The 17,547-nt window shown below is 42.7% G+C and overlaps 2 protein-coding genes across 2 annotated transcripts in view; one reads left to right on the top strand and one right to left on the bottom strand.

Moving 5' to 3' along the window:
• LOC131409892 (phosphatidylinositol 3,4,5-trisphosphate 3-phosphatase TPTE2-like) overlaps positions 1-16,251 on the bottom strand; it is a 222,171-nt gene extending 205,920 nt beyond the window's left edge. The window contains exons 1-2 of the transcript XR_009221073.1: positions 16,180-16,251; positions 14,486-15,600 (exon numbers count right to left, since the gene is read on the bottom strand). The gene's annotated coding sequence lies outside the window, so the exon portion shown is untranslated. Of the gene's footprint in view, positions 15,601-16,179 lie in introns of the transcript that reaches the window.
• LOC131410402 (stomatin-like protein 3) lies at positions 2,358-7,827 on the top strand. The gene is made up of 5 exons (XM_058548577.1): positions 2,358-2,361; positions 3,093-3,175; positions 3,943-4,077; positions 5,053-5,256; positions 7,153-7,827. Exons 1-5 carry the CDS (start codon positions 2,358-2,360, stop codon positions 7,354-7,356), a joined length of 630 nt encoding a protein of 209 aa, XP_058404560.1. The 3' UTR covers positions 7,357-7,827.
• Positions 16,252-17,547: the final 1,296 nt, after the last annotated feature.

Raw genomic sequence — 17,547 nt, 5'->3', positions numbered from 1 at the left:
GAACGACGGAAGAACGAGAGGCGGGAGGAAATGGCAGAGGGAGATGATTACATTACTCAGGGAGAGTATTCCAGGAGCTGGTTGTTCATTCTCACTCTTTGAAAAGACCTACTGGAAAAGTAAAAGGTAATTTCCTCTCCTGGCAAGTAGATTAATAGAAACAGACCTGGAAGCCATTGTACAACTCTTTTTGTCAAATGTAGTGTTTATTTCTGTTCTTTCTCCACAAACTTAGAATAAAAATGTCCCAAACTGTTCATGTTATAAAAGGATGAGATTTTTTTTGGGGGGGGGAGTATCAGGCACTAAAACTCCCTAGAACTAAGGTACTGATTTAATACTCATAACTTGCGGGTATATATTTAGCTAAACTATGTGAAATTCCTAATATTTGTTTTGTTTTGTTTTTAATTAATTAATTTTGTTTGTGTGAGGAAGATCAGCCCTGAGCTAACATCCATGCCAATCCTCCTCTTTTTGCTGAGGAAGACTGGCCCTGGGCTAACATCTGTGCCCATCTTCCTCCACTTTATGTGGTACGCCGCCACAGCATGGCGGGACAAGCGGTGCGTCGGTGCACGCCAGGGATCTGAACCACCGGCCGCCAGCAGCGGAGCGCGCACACTTAAGGGCTACGCCACGGGCTGGCCCCTACTCTTTGTTTTTGACTGACAAAAATGGCAATTTCACATGATAAATTCTGATATTCTTGAAAAGAGAGGCTATCAAAAACAGCATCTTAGAAGATACATGGAAAACAACGATTATTAGCTATGCTTCTCTGATAACATTTGTTTTCTGCCCCTTAGTGTGAAGTATTTGAGTAAAATCATTCTCCCGCCCACGGGACGGTAAGATCTCCAGGAGCAGGAACTCTTACTCACTGTGACTCTGTGTGTGCTGCCCTTGGCCATGCACTGGGGCAGGCACTCAGATACCTGTTACATTAAAAAAACTAGTGAGAGGGCCGCCCGTGGCTTAGCGGTCAAGTGCGCACGCTCTGCTACTGGAGGCCCAGGTTCGGATCCCGGGCGCGCACCGACGCACCGCTTCTCCGGCCATGCTGAGGCCGAGTCCCACATACAGCAACTAGAAGGATGTGCAGCTATGACATACAACTATCTACGGGAGCTTTGGGGGGTGGGGAAAGGAGGAGGATTGGCAATAGATGTTAGCTCAGGTCTGATCTTCCTCACACACACACACAAAAATAAGTGAGAAACTTCAAAGGAGAAGCTTGTGAAGGAGGCTTGGCCATTTCAAGTATTATAATCCTACTTGTCTAATTTCATAAAGAATCTAAGAGAAAGAAGGCAGAAGGGACTTATTATGGATGCTCTTATGAGTTTGTCAAAACAGAAGTATAAGAATCATCCAACTGAGGTATAACAGACCAAGGTTAACTCCTTCCTAGTCATGTTGCATATGGTGCGGCTAAGACTGTAAATGAGAATAAAATTGGATTTGAGAGAGGTAGAAGAGCTATAACTTGGAGGACTCTAGAGAAAAATGTATCTCTTTTAAATGAATTTTCCCAGAAGATTTCACCACTAAATGTCCCAGGATAACTGCTCTCGTCATACATGTCTCTGGGGCTAATGAGTTACCTCAGAATGTCATAAGAGCCGGAGGGAAACAAGCCAAATTGCTAATGGAAAACCTCTCCACTTTTGTAAATTGTAAATTATCCTTTAATAATAAAAGTATTAATAATAAGAGCTGGCACTTCTTGAGCACTTAATACATACCTGGCATGGTGTTAAGTGCTTTATTTCATTATCATGTTGAATCATGCTTAATCTTCACCACCATCTTACATATATATTAGGCAACTGAAGCTCAGAAAAGTTAGGTGAATGTTCCCAGGTCACAAGCTAGTAATTGGTAGGGCTAGGATTTAACTCTCTCTAGTTCTAAGGGCCATGATCTTAACCAGTGACCTGGCACCAAAAAAGGAAGTAAATTAGGCAGTAATTCTTTTTTTTTTTTTTAATTTTATTTATTTTTCCCCCAAAGCCCCAGTAGATAGTTGTATGCCATAGCTGCACATCCTTCTAGTTGCTGTATGTGGGACGCGGCCTCAGCATGGCTGGAGAAGTGGCGCGTCACTGCGCACCCGGGATCCGAACTCGGGCCGCCAGCAGCGGAGCGCGCGCACTTAACCGCTAAGCCACCGGGCCGCCCTAGGCAGTAATTCTCACCACAAGTCTCAGAAAGGTTTAGAGACCAAAAGAAAGAAAGTACCTGAGCAGCATTTTCTGTTGATGCTACCAGCCTTTTGCATGGTACTCAACCTAAAAACTTGTTTCTTCTTTGAAAATACAAACAATAGCACAAAAACTTTCTGGTAAATGGAAATGGGTTGGTGTCCTCATCTTGCTGACATCCCTTGGGGTTCTAATCTTTGTAATTCTTGCTAGAGAGAGCATTCACCAGGGGAATGCTAAGGAGTCATAGGATCCTCAGATGACTTTTCTTCTTCCCCATCCTTCCCCCACCCAGCCCAATCTAAATACTTCTCAACACAGAGGGAAGTAAAAGTGCTTACAATTGCGGAATGCCATTGACTTGAACTAGAACACAGCTATGGAGAAACTGTAAATTCTGCCATACATTGGTTTTAGGGACTCTGAAATCCTGGGAAGATTTTAATTCTAACATTCCTTCAGTACTATTGAAGATGAATGAGAACGTTGACAGCCACTGATATTCAAGGTCAAAAATCTATTATTTAATCTTTTATACAGACAGCTTTAATATAGGGAGACCAATTTTCAAAATATCCTTTTAAATTGTTAAATTCAACACTTGGACAGAAGTAGATTGAGTATTTTAAAAATAAAATCTAAAAATTAAATGTCCAGGATCTTTAGCTTTTTACCAAAAGATTTAAATTCCTAGGGAACCACTTTTCTTTAGTCATTAACTGATGGGAGGAAATAATTTTCCCCAAAGTTATAGGTGTACATATTGAAGATCATCTGAGAAACATCTATAGTCCCATGAGAATGATGTACCATATAGCTAGGAGACAATTTGTTGTTGTTATTTTCAATAGGGTGAAATTTTAATCCACATTTTCTTTTGCATAGGTTTGATCCTGGTCCTGCCCTGCATAGACGTGTTTGTCAAAGTTGATCTCCGAACTGTTACTTGCAACATTCCTCCACAAGAGGTAACACTGGTTAAAGATATGTTACTAGAAATAAAACCGATATCTTTCCCATTACTTGGACAACTGAAATTTAACAGTATGTTTTTAAACTCTAAAGGGGAAGATGAACTGAATCCCCATAGAGACCTGCGTGAGGAGGCCTAGGTGGCTTCTCAAACTACTGGGCTTTGTTTTGCCAAATGAGAATGAAGCCGGGGCAAGGGCCGACTGGCTAGAAGATGTGGAATGACTGGGTAGGAGAAAGCCCAAGAGAGGAGAGACAAGGGATTCAGTTGGCAGAGAAGCTGGGATGGAGGAGGACAGAGCAGATGCTCAGAAGAGACAAATAAATCATTATATGAAAGAGCTGAATTTAATTTGGCAGAGGGCAGTGGTTGGTGACAGTATTGTCCTCTCCATCCCTTCTCAGATTTTTTAGTTATATCGGTATCACTCACCTTTGCCTTAAATTTTTTTTGTGTTTGGATGCAAGAAAGTGGGGTAGTATTGGAGAAACAGCAGATGCTGTACAGGGCCTACCCACATTTGGATTTTAAATAATTCTTTTCAATTCTTAAAGTATTGCAAATAAATGAACAAAAACAGTAACTGGGCAATAGGAGAGAGAAACAGAGTTACTAATAATCATGTCACTCTCTGATAACCAAATGATGCAGCAAGAGGGAAGAAAATGTGAGTAGGACCTATGATGTGGGAGGGCAAAGGAGATGAGAAGAGAGAAAATCAACATTTGTCAGTAAATGTTAATTTTCTTCTTTCTGGTCCAGGAAACTCAATCAAGACTCAACAATGATGTCTGCATGCCGCTGGTGGGAACAGCAGTCCTTACTTTAGGATTCACCCCAGCCATGAGAGAGCTCGGGATGCTCAGTGACCTATCGTGGGCCTTTTCTGGCTCCATGGTAGACAGTTCTAGGCAGGAGAAGGGAGTTCTAGGTTCTGCTCCCACAGTACAACCGGAAATCTCATTTGCTCCAAAGGACCTTGCTGCATTATTTAGAATGATTAATGCAGAGCCTCTATGTAAAGCTAAATTGATTTTTCTTTATATGAATACAGTACACGATCTCTGGTGCCATCTATGTTTTCTAAGAAGCACTGCTGTTCAACAAGTCTGATAAAAACTGAAAACCAAGTGAAGGGAGACATGTGTATGGTGATCGACAAACAAAAATGTACAACCAAAATTTCACAATGTTATAAACTATTAAGACATCAATAAAAATACATATATATATAAGGGGGCCGGCCCCGTGGTGTAGTGGTTAAGTGCCGGTGCTCTGCTGCTGGCGGCCTGGGTTTGGATTCCAGGCGCGCACCGATGCACCGCTTGTCAGGCTGTGCTGTGGGGGCATCCCGTATAAAGTGGAGGAAGATGGGCATGGATGTTAGCCCAGGGCCAGTCTTCCTCAGCAAAAAAAAAAAAAGAGGAGAATTGGCACGGATGTTAGCTCAGGGCTGATCTTCCTCACACACACACAAATATATATATATATATTAAAAAAACTGAAAACCAAAAATATTTCTAGTATCAGGGAAACAGGGGTTCTATCTCTGTTTAGAAGGGAGAATTCCAGCAGGTTCTACCATGACCTTTTAAAACTAAAGTGCCTGTTCTCACCATGGCTAATCAAGGGCCTCTGCCTATGGGCTATAAGACTTCCCTGACATGAAGTTACGGGGAGAGGTACAGACCACACATGTGTAGGAATTTTGTTATCAACTAGGACAATGTTGTATTCAAGCCAGGACGGATTTTTGGTGACTGAGTTGTCATTAATGCCCTCCTCCTGTGGAGAGGCTCCTGAGCTGGCTGACACTTTGTCTATGGTTGTGAAAGTCATAAACATGTGATTTTCTCTGTACTTGCTCTCCAGATCCTCACCAGAGACTCTGCGACTACTCAAGTGGATGGAGTTGTCTATTACAGAATCTATAGTGCTGTCTCGGCCGTGGCTAATGTCAACGATGTCCACCAAGCTACGTTTCTGCTGGCTCAGACCACTCTAAGAAATGTCTTGGGAACACAGACCTTGTCCCAAATCTTAGCTGGCAGAGAAGAGATCGCCCATAACATCCAGGTAAAGACACCGGGAACTGACAGCCTGCATCTTTAATTCATTCATTTTAGTCCTCAGTGATTATCAAATCTCAGCAGTTCAAAGCATCTCCGTGTGCACACATGTGCACGTGCATGTGCGTGCGTACACACACACACACACACACCCTGCTCTAAACAGATGGGCTTCAGTTTGTGGTTTTGTTTCTTTATAATCACGAGGTTAAATTTAAATATCTGGGTAGGAGGAAGGAGCTCTTGGAATTACGTGCTTTATCCATTTTCTTTGGCATTCAAAATTATGAATTAGCATTGTACACTTTAGCCTTTTCTGAGGAGGTCGCAGACCAGATTTATTTTTAGCTAGGATTACTCCAGAAGAAGCGCAGCCGTGTATGCCTGCGCTTCAGTGGAGTGTGGCAGTTAGAAGAGGATGCGGTTGAGTCAGCACAGGCCTGCCATCCCTGGAAAATCTGACGTCATACCAGCGATATCAACCACAATATTAATATCATCATAATTAAAATGTTGATGAGATTGTAGCAGGGATCCAGCTCACCTCTTGCACACCCTAGTTTATGGACAATTACATTTCTGTATTTTCTTAAATCAATTAAATTTTCATTCTGAGTCTCCCTTCTGTTAGTTAGGAAGGAAATTCACCTTTGGTCCTTCTTGGCATCTCCTCCAGTCCCTAATGTAGCGCAAAGGCTGTAAGGGTTTGTGAGATAATATCAGTTCTGCACGATCACTCTCCGTGTCATTTGTAAGAGCCCTGTGAGTTTGACAACTCAGATGTTTCCCCGGCTGCAGTCGTGTCACTGGTTTCCTGTGAGGTCTCAGGGTCTCCTGGGCTTCTACAGGGAACACAGAAAGGCAAGGGATCACTTGTCCATTGGTAATATCTCTGCCCCCTCCCCTTTGAGGGAAGTGCCCACGTGATCTCACTATTTTGCAAGGCATTCTTTCTCATCCCTCCCTCTCCAGGATAACAAGCAAGAGATCCTCAATGGTTTTAAGCTTTTACAAAGGACAAGAATATCTTTGATTTAGGCTGCTTCTGCTCTAAAAACCGTATCTTGCTACCTTGTTTAAAACTGGCCACAGGGCAGAGGTTAAACGGAGCAAGAAAAATAATATCTCAAGATAATATTTATTGAGTCCTTGCTAGGCACTGATAGATACCTTACATGTGTTACTGCCAAACCTCATGACAGGCCTGAAAGGAAATCTTTAATATTTTTTTATTTTTATTTTTTTATTTATTTTTTCCCCCAAAGCCCCAGTAGATAGTTGTATGTCATAGTTGCACATCCTTCTAGTTGCTGTATGTGGGACGCGGCCTCAGCATGGCCGGAGAAGTGGTGCGTTGGTGTGCGCCCGGGATCCGAACCCGGGCCGCCAGCAGCAGAGCACACGCACTTAACCGCTAAGCCACAGGGCCAGCCCAAAAGGAAACCTTTAATAGGTGAGAAAACTGAGAATCAGGGAGGTTAAGTAACTAGCCGAATAATTCACAGCTGCAAATGGCAGAGCCAAGACAAAATCCAGCTGTCTGAGAAACCCATGCATTGCTGCCTGCTTGATGTCAGCAACAGGAAAACTTGGGGTATTTGCTCAAATCTAGATGGACAGTATATATTTCATTAGGGCTGGTTTTGGAGTGAATCCTGCTGGGAGACCATCCTCTAAAAGATCTATCAAGTTTTGTTACCGAATCCTTCCTGGGATTCACTTCAATTTCAGGAAGTGAGCAATAAGAACTGCTATTCCTTTCCTCAGACTGTCTCACTGCAAATGCTGTAAACACAAAAGAAGAAGGGGAAGAGGCATTTATCCTGCAGTATAAAACATATCAGAGACGTACATCACGTCACCTGTCTTCTGATCAATGTCCTTTCCTTTGACTCGGAAACAGACGATACTTGATGATGCCACCGAGCTGTGGGGGATCCGAGTGGCCCGAGTGGAAATCAAAGATGTCCGGATTCCTGTGCAGTTGCAGAGGTCCATGGCAGCTGAGGCCGAGGCCACCCGGGAAGCAAGGGCCAGGGTAAGGGCTACTCCGTCTACACTGGAGGGCAAGCTGGCTCACCTTGGAGCAGACGAGGATAGAGCTTGAATGGAAAATCAGGCTCCCTTAATTATTTTGATAAGAAAAGTGTTTCTGTTTTACAGTTTTGACTGAGAATTGCCCCCTGATTTAAAAGGTAATGGGCAGCCTAACGTACTTCGAGGAAGCTTGGTAACAGGTCTTGGGTCAAGGGGGCACTCGGCAACTTGCTCAGTGACTTAGCAAGGTGAGTCCCAACTCTGGCTGCACATGAGTTTCCTAGAGAGAATTGAACTCAGCAAACACCAGTTCCCAGGCCTCACCTCAGACTCGGTGAGCAGAGTCCCAGTGGGCCCAGGAACCTGCATTTTTATAAAGCTGGTGATTCTGATGTAGCCAACTTTGTGCTCGTCTTTTGAGCATCTTTGTTCTAATGTGTTAAGTGTACTGGATGAAAAGAGGGATGATTAAGTACAATCCAGGTTAGAATTACAAAATGTAAGCACACCCTGGCCTCGAGTGTTCTTGCATCTGTGGGATCTATAGCCTTCATGTCTATGTGGATGGGTTTCCTGAAGAATCGGAAACCAATTAAGATTAGAAGCCCTTCCTGTACCCTCTTCAGAATCTTACTTGTAAGCCAATGAAGGTTTTCCTCTGCCCTCATTCCTTACGCATCCCTGCTTCATCTGCTAAGCTCCAGTAGCTTCCAAGCAGTGGGCTTGCCCATGATGGATGGGAGGGTGCTTTGCACACAGGCAGTGAGTTCCCATGGATGGGGCAGCTGAGTTCCAAATTCTTCTTGGGCATTCTGAGAACTAGAAGAGGAGCCCAGTACTTAAGAGATTTCCAACAAGCAAGTGTTATCAGGCTGCCACTTGCTGCTACTTGAAATCAAGAGCAGAGAGAACTTGAAACAATGCTTACATTCTAAGAATGAGACTAAGCTGGCAACAGAATAAAATTCAAAACTCTCCTATGATAAGTAAAAATGACAGGAAAAAAGGCAATTAGAGGCCTTGAATTTCAGACTTCTCTGAAAACTAACGCAGCGATGGTGAGGCTCCAAAATGATGAAGAGCATCACTGGGGGGAGGGCCCTGTATTTGACTGGGTTAAAGACAGTGCTTTCATTTTATGCAAAAATGAAGTCTAGGGACTCATAATTCGTAAAATATCTTCCCGCTTCCTGCGACCCCCTCAAAATTCTGTAGTCACATTAGGATGTGAAACTCTTGCCAAAGAAGGAAGGAGATGAAACACGTATGGCAAAGCGGGGCTGGGAGTGAGGTCTCAGTACAGACTCAGAAAAAGAAAGCACTATCACAGTTGTAAACTTTTATTTCTGAACTCTTTCATTTCTGTCGTTTTAGGTCCTTGCAGCAGCAGGAGAAATGAATGCTTCTAAATCTCTGAAGTCAGCCTCCATGGTGCTGGCCGAGTCCCCCATAGCCCTCCAACTGTGTTACCTACAAACCTTAACCACCGTGGCCACAGAGAAGAATTCCACGATTGTGTTTCCTCTGCCCATGAATATACTAGAGGGCATTGGTGGTGTCAGCTATGATAACCACAAGAAGGCTCCCCACAGAGCCTGAGGCCCTCCTGATGCAGCCAGCCTTGGCTTAGGGAGTCTTTCCTGTGAAGAAGCCAGCAGTTAGAAGTGCTGGGAATTTCAGCACTATTCAAGCAGAGTAATCCACAGCTAGAATAGCATCAGCAGGGAAATGCTATAGAGGCTACCAAAAAAAAAAAAAAAAAAAAATGAGGGCTGTGTACTACTTTTATTTTTAAGAACATAAACAATTTTGCATTATTCTTGTAATACTCAGTAACCGTCCCTAACTTACAGCAGGAACTTGCTTGCAGCAGGGGGAGGAAATCTTTGGGTGACTGTGACCAAGATCTCAGAATTACTTTTTTAATGGTTTTAAGAAGCTCTCTAGGTAATCTGTGAAGTAACGTAGGTCTCATATTTATGCTAGATATTTGCTTTATAATTCCAAAGTAATTATTTGCTAAATCTCCAATAATTACAAGAAAATCCCACAATGCTTAAAATCATGATTGATTTTGATGTTGAAGGCTAAAGAGGCGCTGAGGCTTCCAGCTGCAAATTTCTCACCAAGCCTGCAGGGCAGATTGCACTCAGCGCTCTTGCTGAGCTGCTCCTGCTGGGAGTGGGGGCCAGTTCTCAGCCTCCAGGCACCTAGTTAGAGGGTGGGGCAGGCACCGTCAGGGGGAAAGCTCCAGCCAGCTTATCTGCTTACAAGTGAGAATGCTTGTCAAAGGTTGAAGTCAGTGGGGACTATCCTTCTGTGGATTTCTTGTGTCACTCTATTTTTAGTCCCAAGAGCCATAAGTAATCAAGAATTGTTTGTAAATGCTGGTCTCCCACTCCAAAAAAAAAAAAACCTGTTAAAAATAAAGAAGCTGTAGAATGTGGATGTGATGTATTTAAAAATTGCTTTGTTAGAGATTAGTTTGTTGCCATGGTGCAATTTTCTTTTGGGATCCATTTTGAGCAATGGGCTAGAATTTTTTTAAGTTATCATTTATTGAATATCTGCTGTGTCACACTGTGCTCAGCCCTTTATGGATGCTAAGAAACATCCTCATTTTACAGATGAGAAAGTGATGTCAAGAGGTTAAATAACTTGTCCAAGATCCCTCAGCTAGGGAGGGTTGGGTTAGGATTTAAAACCAGGTCTGACTCCAAATCCTTGCTCTTAAACATCAAGTTTTACTCTGGGGAGGCTCAGAGTGGGAGGGGATGGAGCCCTTCCATTCCCCTTTTGCCTTCAATACCTATCTTTTAGGTTCTGGAAGTCTGGGCACCCACTATAGTTTCCACTGCGTCCAGGACTGTGAGAGCATGCACACACGTGCGTACACACTCCCCACACACCTCACGCTCCTTTCCACACTCCACACATACTCTCCATGTAACCCCCCACCCTCACATCCCCCCATCTCTGCTCACACCCCCTCCATGTGCTCCCCTTACACACTGTCAAAACATAGACATTATCTGCATATTAATGCACAATGAGGATCACATTACCTTTGGTTTTGCAATCTGTTTTTTTTCATGAAACCATATCATACTTGATATCATTTTTGGACAATCCACAGCTTACGAACTTTTTAGTACATTTCACTGACTATGACTCTAGCATTCATTTTTAACTCACGGAGGTTCATATTTTTTCCTTATAGGCTCAATACTTGCATTCTAACAAGAACTGAGGACAGACAGAAACCTATCTTAGCTCATCCACGTCAGTACAATCTGAGTCCACGAAGTCACACCATGTAGACTCAACTGGTGACCATACATCTTATAAACAGTGGTGGAGAGACTTACCACAGACTAGGGCATCTCTGGCATTGCGGGCCCCCTGAGGAGGGAGCCCTACTAGTACAGGGACATTTTGCTGGCTCACTGCAAAAATCTCTTCCTAGCCTGTTCCAGAATTCCACAATTATTCCTTCTTTTGATTTCAGTGATTGCACTAAAAATGCACATCTTTTCTGTCATCATACAGCAAACTCTAAACTAGTGGTTCTCCCTGGAGGTCATCATTCTCTCACTCACTGGAAGCTTTTTTTCAAAAAGCACAGCCCGCTCGCATCCCTGTGGGGTGAGAATGCGGGTGTGAAAGCTATACCAGAATCTCTGGGGCTGGGGCAAGTAAAGTGTGAAACCTCTCCAGGAGATTCAAATTACTGCACCCCTTCCAGCATTCAGCCTCATTAATTCTTTAGCATTATAATAGGTCATTTATTATATTAGTTACTAAAGGCTGACTAAAGAAGGTTCCTTTGAAGGTAAGTGTATTTGGGGGCAAAGGGACTGTAGAAGAATCAGGAAAGGTCAGAGCTCTCCTGGAATGTGAATGCCAAGAACGGTATTCTAAATACAATCAGCTCTGCCCCAGAACAAGGCTGAAGTTTTGTTTCTCTTGAGGGGGGCAGTGGGGAGCTGGAAGGGAGCGCAAGATGAGATGGAGAAACAATTGACAACCTGTCTTGGAGAGAGGGAAGTGTCCAATCTCTTTGAGGTACAGTCCGGGACCACAGCCATCCCCACCAAGATTTAAGCCAGCGCAGAGAACACCCCGCAGGTGGTTTTCCTGTTCTAGCAACAGACTTGCTCTCCACTGACCATACTGCTGAAGCAGCTGAAGACTCCAGCTGTCCCAGCACTGCCCCTTAGTTGCTGGGGCAATACAATTTCTGGTGGTTGCCGGCATCACACACACTGTTCACTAAGTGTATTTGGCTGTGCCCAACCTTGGAGAACGGGGATCCTTGAGAGGTGATCTCTTTCCAGAGTCTGAAAAGGGAAATGGTAGAGGGAGGGGCAAAACCCCCCTTTTGTCCTTACTGTAATCCTCATTTACCTAATCAGCCTCCCAACCTCTCTCTCTGTCTCTCTCTCAATCCCTCTTTCACACAACCCCTTGATATTAGAATAGGTAGGCTATCAGCCCTTTCTCCTCCTGTCCGGATTTCCCTTACACAAAACTGCAATGATCTGGCTGGCAAAGTCTGGCCCTTAATGTTCTCAAGGTGGAAATAAAGCAATTTACACAGCCCTTTATAAAGACAATTGCCTGGCTTGTAAGGTTATTGTCTTGCCATAAAATCCCATTTTTAAATGTCAGAAGCTCTCTTCATTCCTTCTGGAATATTCTAATTATCCCTTACCCCCAGTTCCATGGAAAATATAAACATCATATAGTCATAAAGGCAAAAAAGAAAAGCATTTTAATAATTTTCAAAATACTGTGCATTCCTAAAAAACTAAACTAAATTATTTTTATTCTTGGGACATAGGCAAGATAACCATTGTATTTTGAGCTATATTCATTTTTTTTCCAACATGAAGAAGTGAAATGACTCCTGTGTTTTTGCTTCTTTTAGATTGGGCAGATACAGAGATGGCATTGATTCTATTTACAAAGTAGAAGGTTCCTCAGAACTCTGTTGATAACTCCTCATTAGCATGGGATTTTTCTGTTTTTTAAGGACCATCATTTAACATCTAACACGGAATTCAGAGATGAAAGGTTCCAAAGAATGGAATCAACACGGCTCATATCTTGCCAAACCACCTGCTGTAGTCAACACAATTTGAAAATTAAAAGGTGTTGTAGACTTTTTTTTTTTGGTGAGGAAGATTGGCCCTAAACTAATGTCTGTGCCAATCTTCCTCTCTTTTGTATGTGGGATGCCACCACAGCATGGCTTGATGAGCGGTGTGTAGGTCAGCGACCGGGATCCAAACCCATGAACCCCAGGCCACTGAAGTGGAGCATGCGAACTTAACCACTCTGCCACCAGGTCAGCCCCTAGACTTTTTTTCAGGACAAAACTTGCCTTTTTTCCTTCTCAGAGGTATGGCCCAGGGGAATATACTTTTATGTGTTAATATACAGCATCCTTGTTTTGGGTCTGTGAATGGGTATTGTTGACACAAATAATCCATAACCAATCCATAAATCAAAATTAGGATGACTTTCTTATGAGCCAAATTTGAGGACCATCTAGCCCGGGAGAGTCCTTTCACAAAGGAATGGAGCACTCCAAAGAAGTGGGGGGTACAGAGTGGTTATATACCATCAAAGAGCATGTATCACATAAGACTGCAATATCCCTTTTACAATAGTCGCGACATTGCCCTGTTGGCACAGCGATTGACGGACACAGCAGGTATCAGGTCTGCTGTGTCCATGGGCGCAGCAGGTAGCAGGTCTGTTGTCTCAAGTTGGGTGGTCACAGGGTGAGCACAGCAATCAAATCCTAGCCTAGAGAGAAATGCTTATCCTTAAGGAAATGCCAACGTGGGGGATGTTGCATCCTTATCTTAAGGGCATTTGTTCTTGCCTTTGGGACATGTTAATTGCTTAAAGCAGATATACAATGCATGTTCAAAGGCCACAGGCCCTTTTGGAAAAACAAGGTCAGGCCGAATTAGTTTGACAAAAATGGCTTCCTCATATGCTCCAATATATCCTATTGCTTGCCATTTATTTACTGGTATCATGGCCTTCTACTCTCAGGCTGGATGTGTTGGTGGAAGTGGACCACTAGCAGCAGACGCAGCAGTAACAGCAAATGTCCAAACAAACTAGTTACTGTTGGTACATCTGTGAATTCTACAAGGTTCCATATTGACCTCAGTGTTCCCAGGACCTCAGTGTTCCCAATATACACAGACAAGTTTAGTACTGTCTTGAGTTAGCTTTGTTTAATGCTCTTTGTTAGGAAACCATGCTGGTCAGTTGGGGCAAGCTTCCAGGTCCAGGAGGGAGGGTGGGCTGATCCTTTCATGGAACCTGCCATTTCTCATTTATTGAGTTTCTGAAGACAAAAAATCTCTCTCAACCTATGAATAGTGATGAAGTGCATGAACTGGGAACCTGTTTTAGTTTGGGTTCCCTCAAAAGCCTGCCATGAGACAAGGATTGGGTGTAAGCAATTTTTTTGAGAGCCTATTCCAGGAAGTACTCTGAGGGAATGAAGTGAGCTAGGGAAGGGAGGAAGGCAAATACAAGTTTTGTTAATAAATAATTTACTGCCGTGGGCCACTGGGGTTCATTCCCACTGAGGACGCTCTAAGAAACTTGTAGAACACATCTCAGAATTATCTCATTAAAGGACAAGGAAGCGGTGATATATCCACCAAATCCTATTCCTCATTGGTTGAAAATGTCTGAAAAAATTGTGAATGAGTTTGAACTATTAGTGGATGTTTCACCTAGCCCATTTATCCAGGCGAGCTTTGTCTTTCATTGTCCATTGTTATTTTATAAGTCTAAGTTGTAGAAAATAGATAGTAATGCAGATAATTCTTATCCATAGACATGCAGTGAATACAATTGACTATTACCTGTGGATATTGACCAGTTTTGCTTCTATCTGTAAATTCATCTCAGCATTGTTTGTCTTCACATATACGAGTGGTGCTTTGAATTCTCCTTTGAACCGGTTGGAACATCTTATTAGTTACCTCATCACACAGTGATTTAAATAAAATTTTTGACACTTGTTCATTTTATTTTTGTATGAAAGTCATGATTTTACCTTTTTTTTGGGAAAATTATCCTTTAAAAAGAGTAACACCCTAGGGCATTGACTCCCTGACAGTTAGCACAGCCAGAGAAAGCCCCAGGAGAGACACAGGAAGCCTTTGGTATTTACAGGCACTATCTGCAAGTGATCTTTTGGGTAGGTCAAAGGGATGAGTGGGGACCAACAATGTCTGCAGTAGAGACTTAGCAAAACTTTTAAAAAGAGCACCTTTCCTACTTCCCAAGGCCAGCACTCATGTCTGCTTTGCACCTCCTTTCAAGGATCTCTTTTTAGTAAAGTCACCTTGGATTATGGAATAAGAGATTATGATTTTTCAGATGTCTTTCATAGCCATATTCATTTACTTTATCAAAAGCAGAAAATCTTTTATGACATAAAGTCTCCAGAAGGTAAGAACCTTATAAACCAGGTTGTTATTCTCATCACTATTGTATCCCTAGCACCCTGAACAGAGTCTGGTACACAGTGGGTGCTCAATAAGTAAGTATTCTTCTGGACACTGTGACATAGGGTGCTCTCTACCAAGGTTAATTGGAAAGTTTTGACTTTTTCTTTGAAAAAGGGAAGTAGAACTCCTCAAAATGGGAAAGTGGTATGAAATGGCACATTCGAAGCCTCATACTAGTACATTCTGTATCACATGTGGTCTCCTGACAATAGAATAATAGGCCACTGAATATTCAGACTTCATCTGATTGACAGAGATGTTTAGAAAGGCACTGTATGGTTAAAATAAGCAGTGAGATTCATAGTCATCACCACTGGAAGGGAGAGATGCTGGCAAGCCACTTCTCTGAGCATTCTATGGCTTCTACATGATATCTCCCAATTCTATGAGAGTAGAACAGTCCTGAGAGAATTACTTAGTTTCCCTAGAAAAACTTAGTTCACCTTAATCTGTTCCATCCGCTGGGGTACCAATGCTAAAAACTACACTTCCGAGACCCCTTTGCAGCTACCGTTACAGATGTTTATGAAATTCATCCCATGAAATGCACAGGTGTGTGGCTTGAGTTTCGAACTGAATTAAGTGGGAGAGAGGCAGCGGCATGGGACACATCCATTTTGCTAGTGATGATCTGGCAGCAGAGCATGGTCCGGCATCCAGTAATTTTGGTGGTCACTTCTTCATCCCCAGATAGCAGCTAAGGCAGTGTATTGCCGCAGCTAGAACCGGCAGTAGCAGCAATTGCAGTAGTTAGGCTAGAGAGGCTGCAGTAACAAATGAATTTCAGCGGCTTCGCACAAAGAAGTTTATTTCTTTCTCATATAACAGTCCTGCAGGGAGGGGCTCAGTAGGCTAGCTTTCCTCCATATGACCTTTCAAGGACTCATCTCAGCATGTAAAAACGTTTCATACCTCCATGCTCCTTCCCTGGACTGGAATTTCCATGCCAAGGATTACCTTGAAGGTCCACGTCTTCTTTTCCTTCATTATCTTCTCTTACCTCCTATTTGTACCTCTCTCTCCCTTGGAGATAGCAAGCATTTCCATGATTTCAATGGTATCTTCTATGCATATGATTAATTATTTTCTATTTCTCTTAAACTCTAGATATAAATTTCCCACTTTTAATAATTGAACTTTGTATCTTACTTCAAACCAGCTCATTTCCTGTTGTATTGCTCTGAGTGGAGGATGGTTACATTTACTGGGTATACCTTTTACTAACCAGGGCATACAATATATGCTGTTTACTTCCATACTAATTGGGGTAATTAAAGCTAACTGGTGCAATAGTAAAACACCACTATCTTAGTGAATTAAAACAAGAAAGATTTATTTCTCACCATTATGAAGTTCGATTTGGGCCAGGTGACTCTCCACTCTCTTGTAGCAACTCCATCTGGAACAAACAGCTTTAAAGGGTGTTATGTTGGGAGGAGAGGGATGGAGGAGCACATGTCACTCCCATTCATGGTCCATTACCCAGAACTGGTCACATAATTCCAACCTAACTGCAAGGGAGGCTGGGGAATGGAGAGAGGCATGTGAAATATTTGATGATCACTGACTTTGTGTCATACTTATTTCCCTAAATCAGATTAAGCCTGCTCTGGGCCCCCACCTATCTTTCTTCCATAGGATCATTCAAAAATTCCAAGCTTCTGAAGCCCCAAAGTGGGGTTCCTTCATCCCTGGTTGTCACAATTTTTACCGTGCTCCTCTGGGGATTCCATGTTGTTGAGCACTGGTCCCCAGGGTGTGATTGCTGGGCTGTGCTGCTCCTGGTGGGCCCCGAGCCTTCATGGAAGTCCTCCCTACTGGCTGCTGACTCAGCATCATGCAGCCATTCCTCCATGTAAAGGCTGTGTACACAATTGGGACCCTGGTCTTTGCCCTTCTGCCCCATGTAGTCTCTATTATTGCAAAAAGCTCAAAATTGCAGTCAGGTTCAGCATTTCTGCTTTCCTAACATGGCATTCCTCTCTATCCCTTCCCTTTCCGGGATCATTAAGATTGATATCTGAGAAGAGAGCCTGGTGGGGTTAAGAAAAGGAGATGTTAAAAGCAATTAGTATTATTCCTAATAACTCACTCAACACATATTAATTAATGGCATCACTCACCCAGTCACCTAAGCTTAACTTGGTATCATCTTCGACCTTTTCCTTTATCTAGCTTTCCTTTCGCAGTGTCCTATTGATTTGGCCTCCAAAACATCTCAATGTTCTTTGCCCTTCCTTTTCTATCCTCTCACCTTTATTACCTCATACACTAATAGGCATCGAACTTTTTTTCTGACTTCATTTTCCTCTTTTCCAAATTGTCTTGTATATTGTTTTAGTTCATAAAAATACTATTTTCTAACCATTAAACCTTTTGTAAAACTATTTAAATATACCTAAAAGTAGAAAGAATACTATATTGAACTCTCATGTACCCATCACCCAGCTTCAAAAGTTAGAAAATTTTGCCTATTTGTTTCATCTACAAAAACATTCCCCCATTTTTTTTTCCTGGAGTATTTAAAAGAGATTTTCAGACATTATATCATTTAAACCAGTGTGTAACTCTAACCAGCAATAACTATGTGTTATGTAATATTATCTAATACTTAGTTCAGGGGCCGGTCCGGTGGCGCAAGCGGTTAAGTGCGCGCACTCTGCTGCAGCAGCCCGGGGTTCGCTGGTTCGGATCCCAGCGAGCACCGATGC

The sequence above is a fragment of the Diceros bicornis genome, chromosome 9 (assembly GCF_020826845.1).
Source record: "Diceros bicornis minor isolate mBicDic1 chromosome 9, mDicBic1.mat.cur, whole genome shotgun sequence".
NCBI lineage: Eukaryota > Metazoa > Chordata > Mammalia > Perissodactyla > Rhinocerotidae > Diceros > Diceros bicornis.
The sequence above is the reverse complement of the archived record's forward strand: the minus strand, read 5'-3'. Positions and strand labels throughout refer to the sequence as shown.

Coding starts and splice junctions, on each gene's coding strand:
- LOC131410402 (XM_058548577.1), top strand. Junction 3,176..3,942: donor GCAACATTCCTCCACAAGAG/GTAACACTGGTT, acceptor TTTCTGGTCCAG/GAAACTCAATCAAGACTCAA. Junction 4,078..5,052: donor GGGCCTTTTCTGGCTCCATG/GTAGACAGTTCT, acceptor CTTGCTCTCCAG/ATCCTCACCAGAGACTCTGC.